The sequence below is a fragment of the Nanorana parkeri genome, unplaced genomic scaffold, assembly GCF_000935625.1.
Source record: "Nanorana parkeri isolate BGI_ZX_2015 unplaced genomic scaffold, ASM93562v1 scaffold108, whole genome shotgun sequence".
NCBI classification, from domain to species: domain Eukaryota; kingdom Metazoa; phylum Chordata; class Amphibia; order Anura; family Dicroglossidae; genus Nanorana; species Nanorana parkeri.
In genome coordinates, this window is record NW_017306376.1 from 292,209 (window position 1) to 305,262 (window position 13,054).

The 13,054-nt window shown below is 40.5% G+C and overlaps 1 protein-coding gene across 1 annotated transcript in view; it reads right to left on the reverse strand.

Moving 5' to 3' along the window:
• Positions 1-13,054, reverse strand: part of CDH23 (cadherin related 23) — a 782,513-nt gene that overhangs the window by 247,225 nt on the left and 522,234 nt on the right. Inside the window, exons 23-26 of the mRNA XM_018553073.1 lie at positions 11,774-11,963; positions 9,370-9,515; positions 8,713-8,932; positions 5,943-6,095 (exon numbers count right to left, since the gene is read on the reverse strand). Coding sequence (XP_018408575.1) covers positions 5,943-6,095; positions 8,713-8,932; positions 9,370-9,515; positions 11,774-11,963 — 709 coding nt within the window. The remainder of the gene's footprint in view (positions 1-5,942; positions 6,096-8,712; positions 8,933-9,369; positions 9,516-11,773; positions 11,964-13,054) is intronic.

Sequence of the window (13,054 nt, forward strand, 5' to 3'; positions counted from 1 at the left end):
ATAACAAATTCTTCTTTTAGTAGATATTTTAGCCTAGCAGTTTGGGGGATCTTCTCTCCTCTTATTTACTGCCTTTGATTACCAATATTCAGTACAGTGGACCTTCTGCCAGAAGCTGTCTCTAAATTTACTTTTTATCTTCAAGATTGTCATTAATTATAAAAAGTTGTTTCAGTAAGGATTTCAGTCTACCTTCATGCCCGTTTGTGTTTTCAGTGGTCGTGTCTTTTCTTAGCTGTACATACAACTCCAAAGTTTCAGCGCAAGTTTACATTTACAGCAAAATTCCAGCCCGAAATAACAAGGTAATGGTTATGGAGCCTAACTTCACATTGGGCAAATGTTTCTTTACCCTTTCTATGGTCACCGGGACAGGAAGTGAGTGTAACTCTCCAGGGGAGACAGAGACCGCAATAAAACATATGGTAAAAACAAAAGGAATGCCAACCCTCCACTACGTCAGAAGGAGCGGTGCCTGTGTCCTACTATACTACGGCAATCTTTGAGATTGATAACACAACCATCCATCCCTCTCCTCATGCCAAGGTGCTAGGAGTCATCCTTGACTCGGACCTCACCTTTCTTCGCCACATCCAATCACTATCCAAATCCTGCCGCCTTCACCTTCATAACATCTCCAAAATATGGCCCCTTCTCACCAATGAAACCGCTACATTACTCATCCACTCCCTTGTTATCTCCCATCTTGACTATTGCAACTCCCTCCTCATTGGCCTTCCACTACACAGGCTATCCCCCCCTTTAGTCTATCATGAATGCTAGACTCATCCACCTGACCAACTGCTCAGTGTCTGCATGCAACCCCCTCTGCAAATCCCTGCACTGGCTTCCACTCGCCCAAAGGACACAATTCAAAATTTTAAAAATCCCTTATAAAGCCATCCACAACTCTGCCCCTGGCTATATCTCAAACCTTGTCTCAAAATATCACCCTAACAAGACCTCCTGCTTTCCAGCTCCTTTGCCAACTCCTCCCATACTCGCCTCCAGGACTTCTCTAGAGTCTCTCCCATCCTCTGGAACTCTTTACCCCAACCTGTCCATTTATCTCCCACTCTGACTGCCTTTAGGCGATCCCTAAAGACTCATCTCTCCAGGGAAGCCTATCCCACCTCAACCTAACCACTGAACCATCACATTCTCAAACAATTCATCCCCACAAAGCTACCTCCTCATGTATCACTGGCCCCTCCCTTGTAGATTGTAGTCCCTCCTTACCATCTTGTCTTGAATTGTATTGTATTGTCTTCCATATATTGTAAAGTGCTGCACAAACTGTTGGCACTATATAAATCCTGTATAATAATAATAGTTGGAACACTTTTTAAAGGTTCTGGGAGAGCCAACACATTTTGGGGATCTCAGCCACCTTCATTAAGGCTAATAATAAACATATTTGATATTAATTATTGAACTGTAAACATAATTCTGTGAAAATACATCTAAATATGTAAAATATAGAGACTTAAATATATTAATTTATGTATACACGAACATACATATAGCTACGTGCTGGAGTTGGGCTATAAAACTGGGTGGGCAACTCTAGCTCTCCAGCTGTTGTAAAACAACAAGCCCCATGAGGCATTGTAAGACTGACAGTTACAGGCATCACTCCCAGAGGCAGGGATTGGTAGTTAAAGCACAGCTAGAGGGCTGGAGTTGCCGACCCCTGGGCTTTAGGGTTTTGTGAAGGATTTATAGGGTTTTTTATTACAACTTCCTTTAATGATTGTTGGACAACATGGAATGTTCTTAGGATTTTAATTCCATGGAATGTCATTTTAATTCCACACTTTTTTTTCTATTGTGAAAAAAATTTCAGGAGGTTTATCATTTCACAAAGAATTGGGGAAAATATGTGACACATTCTTGAATGACAGCCCTGTCAACAGCTCACAATATTGTTACATGACTTTTACAGCGAGGAAACATCTCCCCCAGTGTTTGTATGTTTCTGCTACCTTTCACAGAATCAACCATATCTCCGGTTATTATATTGCAAATTTAAAGCAGAGTTTGCAGTTACAAGGTGCAACAGCTCTTATATTGCTGTTATCACACTGCAGCTGTACCATTTGTATTTCGTGAATATCATTATCCCATCATAATAGGATCTGATATTTTCATATATTTTATGAACAACATAAATGGCATTTCCAGTAAAAAAAAGCACCTGTACAGCTTGTAGTATACATATACAGTATGTAATATAATACAATACTTATAAGGTCTGATCTAATCTATGTTCTAGCATATGAATCATACCTAGTATGTTTACCCATATTTTATTTCTCTTTATTCTGGCATTCTGTTCACATTCCTTTTTTTTTTTAGCAATGATTAAGTGCAAGCTATTCACTATTTTTAATGCAGGCTCTGAAGCTTGCAGCTGGCATAGAGTGCATTGAGGAAAAAAACAAAAATTAAAACAAGGGCTTAAGACATGACCAACAAAAGAACACAAAGGCAGCAGTCTAGAATCTGTGTGAATGTGGTGAAAGGCCACTAGCGCTGGATTTCAAGATATCCATTTTAAAGGCTCTAGAGGGAGCACCAACTCCACTGGTTTAAACAAGCATGCAAGACCGGAGCAATCCATATTTTACAGTCTGGCACAATATCTGCCTAAAACTCCTTGACATGAATAAAGTGATGTAAGTAAGAAGCAATAATGGCATCAAAATCTACTGCAAAGGGGAAACTAAAGTGAGATGTTATTTGCTGTACAGTATTCTCTGTACAAAGAAAAATGTTTTTTTTTTTTAAATTCATGCACAGACTATTTTTGCCTTTTATTTAATGTAGGCATCTACATAGCACCAACAGTCTTCACAGCATTTTTAAATACTATAAATTCACATCAGGTCCCCATCTTATATGCATACATACTCACTTACAAGGGCCAGTTTGGACAGGAGCCAATGAACCTACCAATATGTAATTGGAGCATGGGAGGAAATCCATACAAGCACATGAAACTTCATGCAGATAGTGCCCTGGACGACCCTGGATTTGAACCGGAGACATCAAGGCAGAAGTGCTAACCACTGAGCCACTGACTGCTTATTCCTTCTCTCCCAATTGTTTGGTTGTTTGGCATTTTACTGATGTTACCACAATATAATAACAGACCATCACTAATGCATAACTCAAACTGCTAAATAAAAGAGTGAAGTGATGCAGGTATGGTGATATTAAGTTGGTGTCTTTGTGGCCATGAACCACTACAAATCTTTATCTCCATTCCTTTTCATTAATGCCTATTTGTTATGGGAAAGAGAAAGGTCTTATGGGAACTTTTCTGTGTCAGCATGGACTTGAGACATAAATGCTCAGATGAGTAATCATAATATATTGGCAGAGCAAGTTTATTTCCTCCAGCGGTCTTCAAGCTATGTCAGTCATTTATGAAGAGAACCTGAAAACTAGCTCAGTCATGAAGGGGTTAAAGGAACTGAGAAAAGCTGATCTGTGAGGGTCTAAGAAAGAAAAGCCTTACCATTTTACATTAAGCCACATGAGGCTGCTATTTCTGCTATGATGCTGAAAGTAGTAAAGCTTTGTGACTAAAATGTGCAACAGACAGTAGAAATGAATGGCTAGAATGTAATCTTGCTTTTGTTACTAAACGAAGAAAACCCATTTATATTTTTAAGGTAGTCCTACTGTGAAAATCAATTTTTTTCACATATACTTATCAATCAGGATACCAGAGTTTTCACTGATTTCACAATGAATGGAACATAATACTGCCAAGAATGACTAAATATTAGGCTGGTGCATCATGTAAAGTCTATGTAATCCATGTTTAGTATTGTACAGTATGTTTCTGACAGCAATTGAGCACCTCATTCAACCACATTTAATAAAAACTTGTCATTATTTTTAAAGTAGCCAAAGTAGAACTATGGCCTCCCATTTAAAAAAATCGGATGCAACAATTAGTTATATTCGGAAACTGTCATTCGGATTTCGGATGCTCCGAAATTCGGAGTTTCAGGAAAATTCGTACGAATTTCGATTCGTAACGAAACGAATCGCACATGTCTAGTTATAAGCGTATATTATTTTACACTATTTCTTAGTCCCCCTGCAAAGTCCCACAAAAACAGCCCCACAATGCAGCTTCCAGTGATGGAGTGGCAATGATGCTGCACTAATGAATTCAGAGCAGAGTTGCCATTCTCATTATTGAATGTGTTCTCTTGCACTACAGTGGGATGAGAAGATGTTTCAAAGAAAGAGCAGGGCTATCGCAATGTGAATGCTGATTCACAAACCTGTAGCTTGTCAATCAGCTTCTGGCCATACCTAGTCCGGCGCACTGCTTTGTTGATTGACAATACTGTCTCTGTTGCAAAAACCCTCCCACTGTGAGCTGTAGTGTCTAGGAAGGCGGCATATGAGACACAAATTAGGGAGAACATAGCTCAGTCAGGGGATGTAAAGGAGGCTTTTGTTTACTTTAGGACCATTGCCCATCACATAGTAACTGACTCTGGCACTTGTCATACAGGAGCCTTCACTTATACTTAAAGTCAGAAACTGACTATAGGTTAGAAATGTGCAGAGTAAAAAAATTAGTTTCGGACGAAACAAATGAAAATGAAATTTTTTTTATTTGTTTCGTCAAAGGAAACAAATTTTCAAAGGCAACGAGCCTCCAAATCTGAAACTACAGAAAGAAACTGCAGAACGAGCGGCAGCTGTATCGGCCGCCAGTGTGTTCACCAAGATGGCGGCACCCGAATATGTGGGCACCGCCATCTTGGTGTATACCAAGATATACTCCAAAATGATGGCACGCATGCCCAGAACACACTGGTGGCTGGTGTGCATTCTGCGAATAATGTGGCGTCATGTGACGTCATGCACCCCGCCTTCAAGATGGCGGTGGGCATGCGCAGGATGTGACGGCGGCCAATATGCCTGCCACACTTTCAGACAACATATTTTATATGCCCCAATATAATTTCTTTGTATATTTGGGCATATACAAAATTTGTTATTTCGGATTTGGACAAACTGCCGAATCAACTGTATTTCACTGATTTGCAGGTTCGTCCGAATCCAAATGCACATGTCTACTTTAGGTCCACCAGACACCCATGCTTCCTATATTGTGTAAATGCTAAGCACATCACCTGAATATTTTCCCAGAACATTTCCCATCTCAATCTAACAGGCCATTTGATTGCCTACTACTTCCTGCCTACATCTGCCTGGCATGTCAATAAATATTTCTGCCTATCACACAGTTAGGAACTACACAGGGTCACTGAACATTTTATGTGATATTTTTAGAGTTCAACAATGTAGGCAGTAGGGAGGCATGTGGACGTAAACTCACTTTCTGATGTTAGGTTCACTTCAGGGAATAATGCTTAAGGGCATTAAGCCATAGCAAAACAACCAGAATCCATCCTATGTTGTTCTGATTTCAGCAGAATGAATGCAGAGTGGTTGATACAAATTATTGCACTTAGGCATTTACACTCAAGAGTAAGAAGTTTCCTTAATAATATTTTCAAAGATCCACTTGACTGCAAATAAATGTAAAGTCTCTGGTGTACTATACACATGTTGCTTGTGTTTGCAAGCCCTATTGGTACAGTGTTTTTTTTTCTGTCTCCCCCCTGGTCTATTTGTGACAACTTTACCAACAAATTACAGAAGTAGAAGAAAGGAATCTCAAAAACATCACTGATCACTTTTTGGATACTTTGATACTTCACACAAGGCTTTTTGATCTTTAAATGGAAAAAGCAGCATGTTTCATTTCCATTGCCCTTACTCAGTCTTTTACCATAACCAAATGGCCCTGTGAACTGATACAATCTTAATGAGAGACTCCATTTTAAACTCTCTTCACCTGTTGACAACAACTGAAAGTGAAATAATTTTTTAGGTTTCAGTACCAGTTATGAAATAGCTCAGCTCTGCATTGAGTCCAGCATCAGCATCTGAGCAGTTCATGCGTGCCACAATGTAATCTCGTGGTACATTCTCAGCCAGTGAGATGTTGTATAAAGTTGGATAGAAAGTTGGGCTCTCGTCATTGACATCCAGCACTAAAAAGAGAACAATTACAAATAAATTATTATACTGTTATTACTGTTATAAATTATTAACATTGTTTAGATAAAATTTCTTAAGCACATTTTATACACATAGGACAGGAAAAGGGAATAGTCATTGTACATAAAAACTAGACATGTAAGCTGGCAAAAATTAGCTTTATTTCAGATTTTTTGTTATTTCGTTTTTCAGGATTCAAGTCCGAAAGTCAATTTGGTTCGGGATTTGAATGAATCCAACATTTTTGTTAATTTCGGATGCGGTAGTATTTACAAACACATTTTGGCTGCAGCAAAGTGAAGTCCGCTAAACAGTCTGCAGAAACAATATTTTTAAAAAGCGTGGGGTTCCCCCCAATTCATACCAGACCCTTTAAGTCTGGTAAGAATGTTAGGGGCACCCTCAACCCCCAAAACGTTTGTGGTTCCTCTCCAAAGTAATACCAAACCCTTTAGGTCTGGTTGGAATTTTAAGGGGGACCACAATGCAAAAAACAAACAAAAAAAGTAGTGTCCCCCTAAAATTCCTACCAGATCCTTAATCTGAGCAGCAGCTTGGCAGAGCAGGAATGCCCCCCCCCCCTCCTTGCGCCATTCCAGGCAAAATGCTCTCAACATGAGGAGGGTGCTTTGCCAGGGAGGTAGTCTCTGGAAAAGCACCTTGTCCCCATGACGATGAGGACAGGGGCCTCATCCCCACAACCCTGGCCAGGTGGCTATGGGGGTCCATGGGCAGGGGGGCTTATCTGAATCTGGATGGCCTTTTCATAAAGGGGGCACCCAGATGCCACCCCCCTTGTGAATTAGTAAGGGGGAGTTGTTACCCCTACTCATTCACCAAATAGTAAATAAAATAGTAAATAAAACACTACACCGGGACTTTTATTTTAAAAGAAATACCAAAAAAGTGTCCAACAATGTAATCTAAAGGTCCATCACATCGTTCAGGGATGTAGATCCATGTCAATCACAAAGAAAGCCCACCAACTCGCCAAAATGTAAAAATCCTGCTGCCTGCCAACCCGCTCAATCCCGTCAAAGACCGCCACAAAATGACAGGTCTGAACCAGATGTAAACAAATCGGCGGAGTGAGTCGTGATGCCACGGGACTTGTTCCACCTGTTTATTGACCTTTGGGACCAGACCTGTCAAACAAAAACAACTGTGTTGCTGAATAGCATGCGGGAACTCCTGAATGCCATTTGGGTCCGGGAACCAAGTTGATGTTGTTATTAATAAGCTCCTGACTGCTATTCGGGAACAGAGTTGTGGTATTATATGACAGGTCTGGTCCCAAATGTCAACAAATGGGTGGACCAAGTCCCATGACATCACAACTCTATCCGCCCATTTGTTTACATTTGGATAAGACCTGTCATTTTGTGGTGATGTTCGCCGGGATTGGACGGGACTTTTTTAAAATTTTGGCGAGTTGGCGTGTGTCGTTCATCATGAGTTACGTTGGATTACATAGATGGACGACATGATTGACCTTTGGATTACATCATTGGACACTTTTTTTTTATAATAAAGGACTTTGTCACTTTGTCATGGGGAAGAGGCCCTTGTCCTCATTGGCATGGGGACAAGGTGCTTTTCCAGGGGGTCCCCCTGGCAAAACACCCTTCCCTGTCGAGGGCATGTGGCCTAGTATGGTGCAGGGAGGGGGGCACTCTGCCAGGCTCTGCTCTGCCAGGCTGCTGCTCCAATTAAGGGTCTGGTAGGTATTTTAGGGGGGACCCCACTGTTTTTGGTTTTTTTTTACATGGGGGTCCCACCTACATTCCTACCTGACCTAAAGAGTCTGGTATTAATTGTGAAGGGAACTTTCCTTTTTTTTTACATTGACGTTTAAAAACAAAATGTTCATCTGAAATTTTCGTTATCAGTTCAGATTTGCTATTTTTTCGTTCGGTAATTCGGATGCGTCCGGATTTCAATTTGGAACAAAACGAATCACACATGTCTAATTAAAACAGCATTGCAACAAATAAGCATTACCTAAAGTCAGACTGAGATAGAACTAACAGATCTGTGCACTAATCTCACATTATCCATGCACTTTTTTAAATGTCCTGGAACAAAAACAGGAGGGACATTTTAAATTCTTTAATTTTTCGAAATCTGTGCTAAAAATTAAAACCATAATCTGCCTGCTGCTCTGTGCTTTCTGCCAGCCTGCTGCTCTGTGCTATCCCCAAAGTTCTGTTTCATTGATTTTCATAAATTATTCCCATCTGCTGGGTCAATCAGCATGGCTCCCTGTGTAAATTTAAGGCAATTTGCCTGATAAATATTGGCCAAATCAAATTACACAATGTGAAGTAGGCCTCCAATATGTCAAAGTCAGAACCCCTCTTACCAGGCAAGGATGCCCCAAAACTTTTAGAGCAAATTCTGAAACTCCAGGATATAGGTAGAGGCATTTGCACATTTCCTGGTAACACACACTCACGAGAATGGGCCAGCTATTGTATAATTATGGTTTAAAAATATTACTTTTGATTTACTCAAGCAACAGGTGTGTCTTAACAAAATTACATTTTGGTTTTCTTGATTTTATGTAAAGAATTGCATTTGGAAAACCTTATAAAGTTAACCGTGAATTACCACGAACGGTAAGAGTGCTGGTAGAGCTTTTGGATGGTGATCCTGCATCACTGGCCACTACCCTCAGGTAATACTCGCTGATCTTTTCTCGATCCAGTATGGCGGTAGAGGTAACCAGTCCAGTTGTGCTATTTAAGACAAAGTCCATACGTGGCATTCCAACCCGCATCTGATATGTTACTTGCCCATTCAAGCCTTCATCAAGGTCTATAGCTACCACCTACAGGAAAATAAAGCAAAAGGTAATTTTAAGATAGCTAAATTATCAGTGCTGTATGCAGGGGCAATGAGGAAGGGCAATGAGGAAAGGTAATAATTTGGAATAAGGTGTCACCTTCTAAAGGTGGTATAATATGAGGTACTCACCTTGTTTCATGGCCCCTCACCTGCATCTTGTCAGAATAATGTCTATGGAAATTGCAAATGATTGAACTCTGCATCCCTGTTCTCTGACCCTAGTGTCTACTCGAACAAAACTGTCTATGACTAGGGTAGGGGAACGTTTTGACAGGGTATAACTATTATCCAGCAGGGTAAAGCAGGACTGTTGTAGCTGTCACAGAAACCTAGGAATGTTCCCAGGATTATCATGTGGATGTACAATTGCTTATTTACAATGCTTTTAAATGTATTTTACTGAAACATATCAGGCATTACCTGAAATACAGAAGTACCGACAGGTGTGCCCTCAAGCACCTCAGCAATAAATGGTTGATTCTGAAATGTGGGGTCATTATCATTGAGATCCAGTAAATTTACAAAAACGGTAGCACTGCTCGTGGCCCGGAGAGGTGGTCTTCCTCCTGTAAAATGTTAAAGACAAATAATGTAATGATGGATTTTTGAAGTCATTTAATACCGTAAAACACTACTTGATGTAGTGTAGTTTGATCACTAGAGATTTGTTTACATTCAAAGCATTTTGTAGGTCTTTTTCACACTGGGGCTAGATGCAGAAGAACATTAAAATCACTTCTATAACTTAAGGCTGTATTCTGCTTCATAGTCAATAAATATCCTGGCAGGGAGCATAACCAGAGGAGCATAAGTAAAGAATCCCACAGATTCTATCATTTGTCAAATTTTGCTGTCAATGATGAAAGCTAATTTGGACCAATTGCCTTTAGTTACACCTCCCTAATGCCTTTCTACCATATTCCAACAGGGACAGGAAGCAGAGACTATAAGGCTTGCCTTACCAAGCCTTCTCAGTATTTTCCAAATGATGAACAAACTTGTATAACAACATATCACTCAATATAAGAGGGGTAGTTATTCGGTTGCTGTAGGAGAAGATTCCTGGAAGAGGAATTACTGCACTGGGTATATTACAGATTTTAGCTTTTCCTTTTAATAAGGCATCTAGAGACAGTATAGGAAATGGAAAGTGCAGTAACATATCTTGCTCATCTAGGGCACTCTCGAGGCAGCACAGGCTACAATGTAAAAAACGTAAATATAAAAAATGATGTGTGACCCCTCCTAAATCCATAATCGACCCTTTTAAATTACTAATTTGCATCACTGTTTACTAGGGATGCACAAATACCATTTTTTCCAGACTAAGTACGAGTACCAATACATTTCCTCAAGTATTCACCAACACCAATTACCGATTGGTACTCATACTCATGCAAATACCCAGTATCGGCACCAATACCGATATCAGTATTGGAACATCCCTATTACATACATGCTCTACCCCATTGGACAAAGTGCACGTAGCACTTTTGTTCCATTTTGCTAGGTGCAGTAGCAGAGCTAGTGTGGTCAACAGCGCACACCTCTCCCCTCACCGCTACCCGAACGCACTGCTCTGAAGGACACAAATATTTATTGGCTGTGATTAACAGCACTGGTTTCCAGCAACAGATGTGCACCAGAAATGAGTACTGTCTCTAATCATGCAGGAGAGAGGGCATATCATTTCAAGTCTCCTCTACACAGCTTGTCAGTGCAATTCTTCTCCACACAGCCTGTCAGCCTCAGTCTACCCCCCATACAGCCTATCAGCATCAGTCTCCCCCTCAAAACCTGTCAGTGTCAGTCTCCTCCACACAGCTGATCATGGAAGTAGTGCTGGGAAATAATTTGAAGAAATCCCAAGCCTAGACCATCAGCAATTGAACGGCACAATAGGAATGCACTCACCAATCATGCTTGATGGAGGGGTGAAGCAAATAAGAAATACAACTGAAGTAAAGATCTGATATAAGTGAGAATCTGCCAGAATTTCTTTTTGTAAACAAAAACATTGATTTAAACATGAAACCATAATCCTCATGAAATTCTTCTTTACAACACATGCAGCTGGACGATTCACCTGTAGTGAATGTTTAGTGAATGTCAGATTCACTGCTTTATAAATATGCCCCATAATTGTAACTCTGTAATCTTTAATGCCACTGTAATGAGTTGCTAAAAATGAAACCGTAAATGTTTAGTAATATTTAATATCTATATATAGATTATTTATTTACATTTTACGGTTCTACACAACTCATGGTAGCTTTAGCAGCAATCAAATTAGCACTGTCTGGCTGCATGGCACAGCCTGTATTTGGCATATTTGGTACTGTCATATTTGGTGCTGTCATATTTGGTGCTGAGCCTTTACCTCAGTGGGATGATGTTATACTATACTATGCAGCTATACAGAGACCATACCTTGGTGGAAAGATGAGGCTGTACCCAAAAAAAGTATGCATAGCAGTATTTATGGCTTTCCTGATTTAAATAATTTTTCTGGGTGAGTAATTTAACAAATATGGAGACAGTGGATCGGCAGAACTTCCAGGTATCTAACATGTTCAGAAGTCAGAAGGTGAGAGGTGTGTGCCTATGCTGTTCGGGATTTTTTCCCCTACAACTACACCATAAGGAATGGATGCATCAAGACTGTTTATAACAATGCTTTTACATTCTGACCAATAATTTGTTTAAACTCTGAATGCTATTGAGTGAAATGTTATTGACATGCAGCAATATATTCATAAAGCTAAGGTCATAAAGAAAGACAAAATGCTTTATGTAAAAGTGGTATTGTAATTGTGATACTCACGGTCAGTTGCTGAGATAACGATCTTCCTCATGAGTTCAGCTTCCTGTGGATTTGGGTTCTCCCTGTCTAGCACCACACCTGTTGTTCTGATCTTCCCAGTGGTGCTATTCAAGGCATAGAACTTATTAGGAGGGTTGATGCTGTATACCACAGTACCATTCTCAGCAAGGTCTGGATCTAAGGCAACCACCTGTTTTATAAAGGATAAGATGAGAAGAAACTATAAGAAGTCAGAGAATACACAGTTCACAAAACTGGCAGCAAAATTCTCAATCATTTAACAAAAAATTACATCAATTCTATTGAACACACCAGTGGCACAATAGGAAAGAAAGCTGTGCAAAACTAGGGGAAGGGCATATATTTAGCCTAAAACAATCATATGCTGAGGGTAGAAAATATGTATCTAATTAATTGGTGGAACCAAGAGCTTTACCTTTTCTTCTTTCCCCCAGATTCCAGAAAATAATCTGCTCTACTGTTAATATGTTCCTAAATATCTTGGAATGACCACAGACAAGCAAGCAAACACACTAGATTACAATGCACACCTAAGCTTAGAGACCTTATAATTTACTGTCAGGGTACCATGCGCAGGTGTCCTCACACCGCATGCAGGTACCCACGCAGGAGGACCAAATTAGTGTGACCACACTAGGCAAGATCAAATGAGTTGTATACCATTTATTGTAAACAGCCCAACTCAACATAGCACCCAAAAGCAAACATAAATAAGCAAAGTGACACCAACTAAACATAGCCACAACCCCATACAAAGATAACAGGAGCAAACCCAAACCCAGGGTATACAAAGCAGGTAAACCTAGGGAGCAGGGCAAGACCAGGGGGGCCAAGGAACAAGGCGTCAGGGTACAGGCGGGTAACAGGACTGGAGGAACTGGATTCACAGGAAACAACAGGATACTGAGCCATGGTCCTGACTGCAGGGAGGGTTTAAATACCCTCCCAGGAAGCACCAGGTGATGGGTAAGTGCTGGCAGCTGGGAGACACCCGCAGGTGAGCACTGGAGCTGCAGATTCCAGCACCATCCAGTGGTGGTCTGGCACCTAACAGTTCCTGGCTGCCTGGAGACACCTGCAGGTGAGCACAGGAACTGCAGGTACTGGCTCCAGCGCCACCAGGAGGTGCTCTGGATCCTGACATTTACTGAGGTCTAACTTGCATTAATATCACTGTGCAGAAAAGAAGAAAAAAACACCACCCTTTCAGAGTGCTTACTTTTTTAAGGTGAGAGACTGGCCGTTCGTTCAATTTTATAT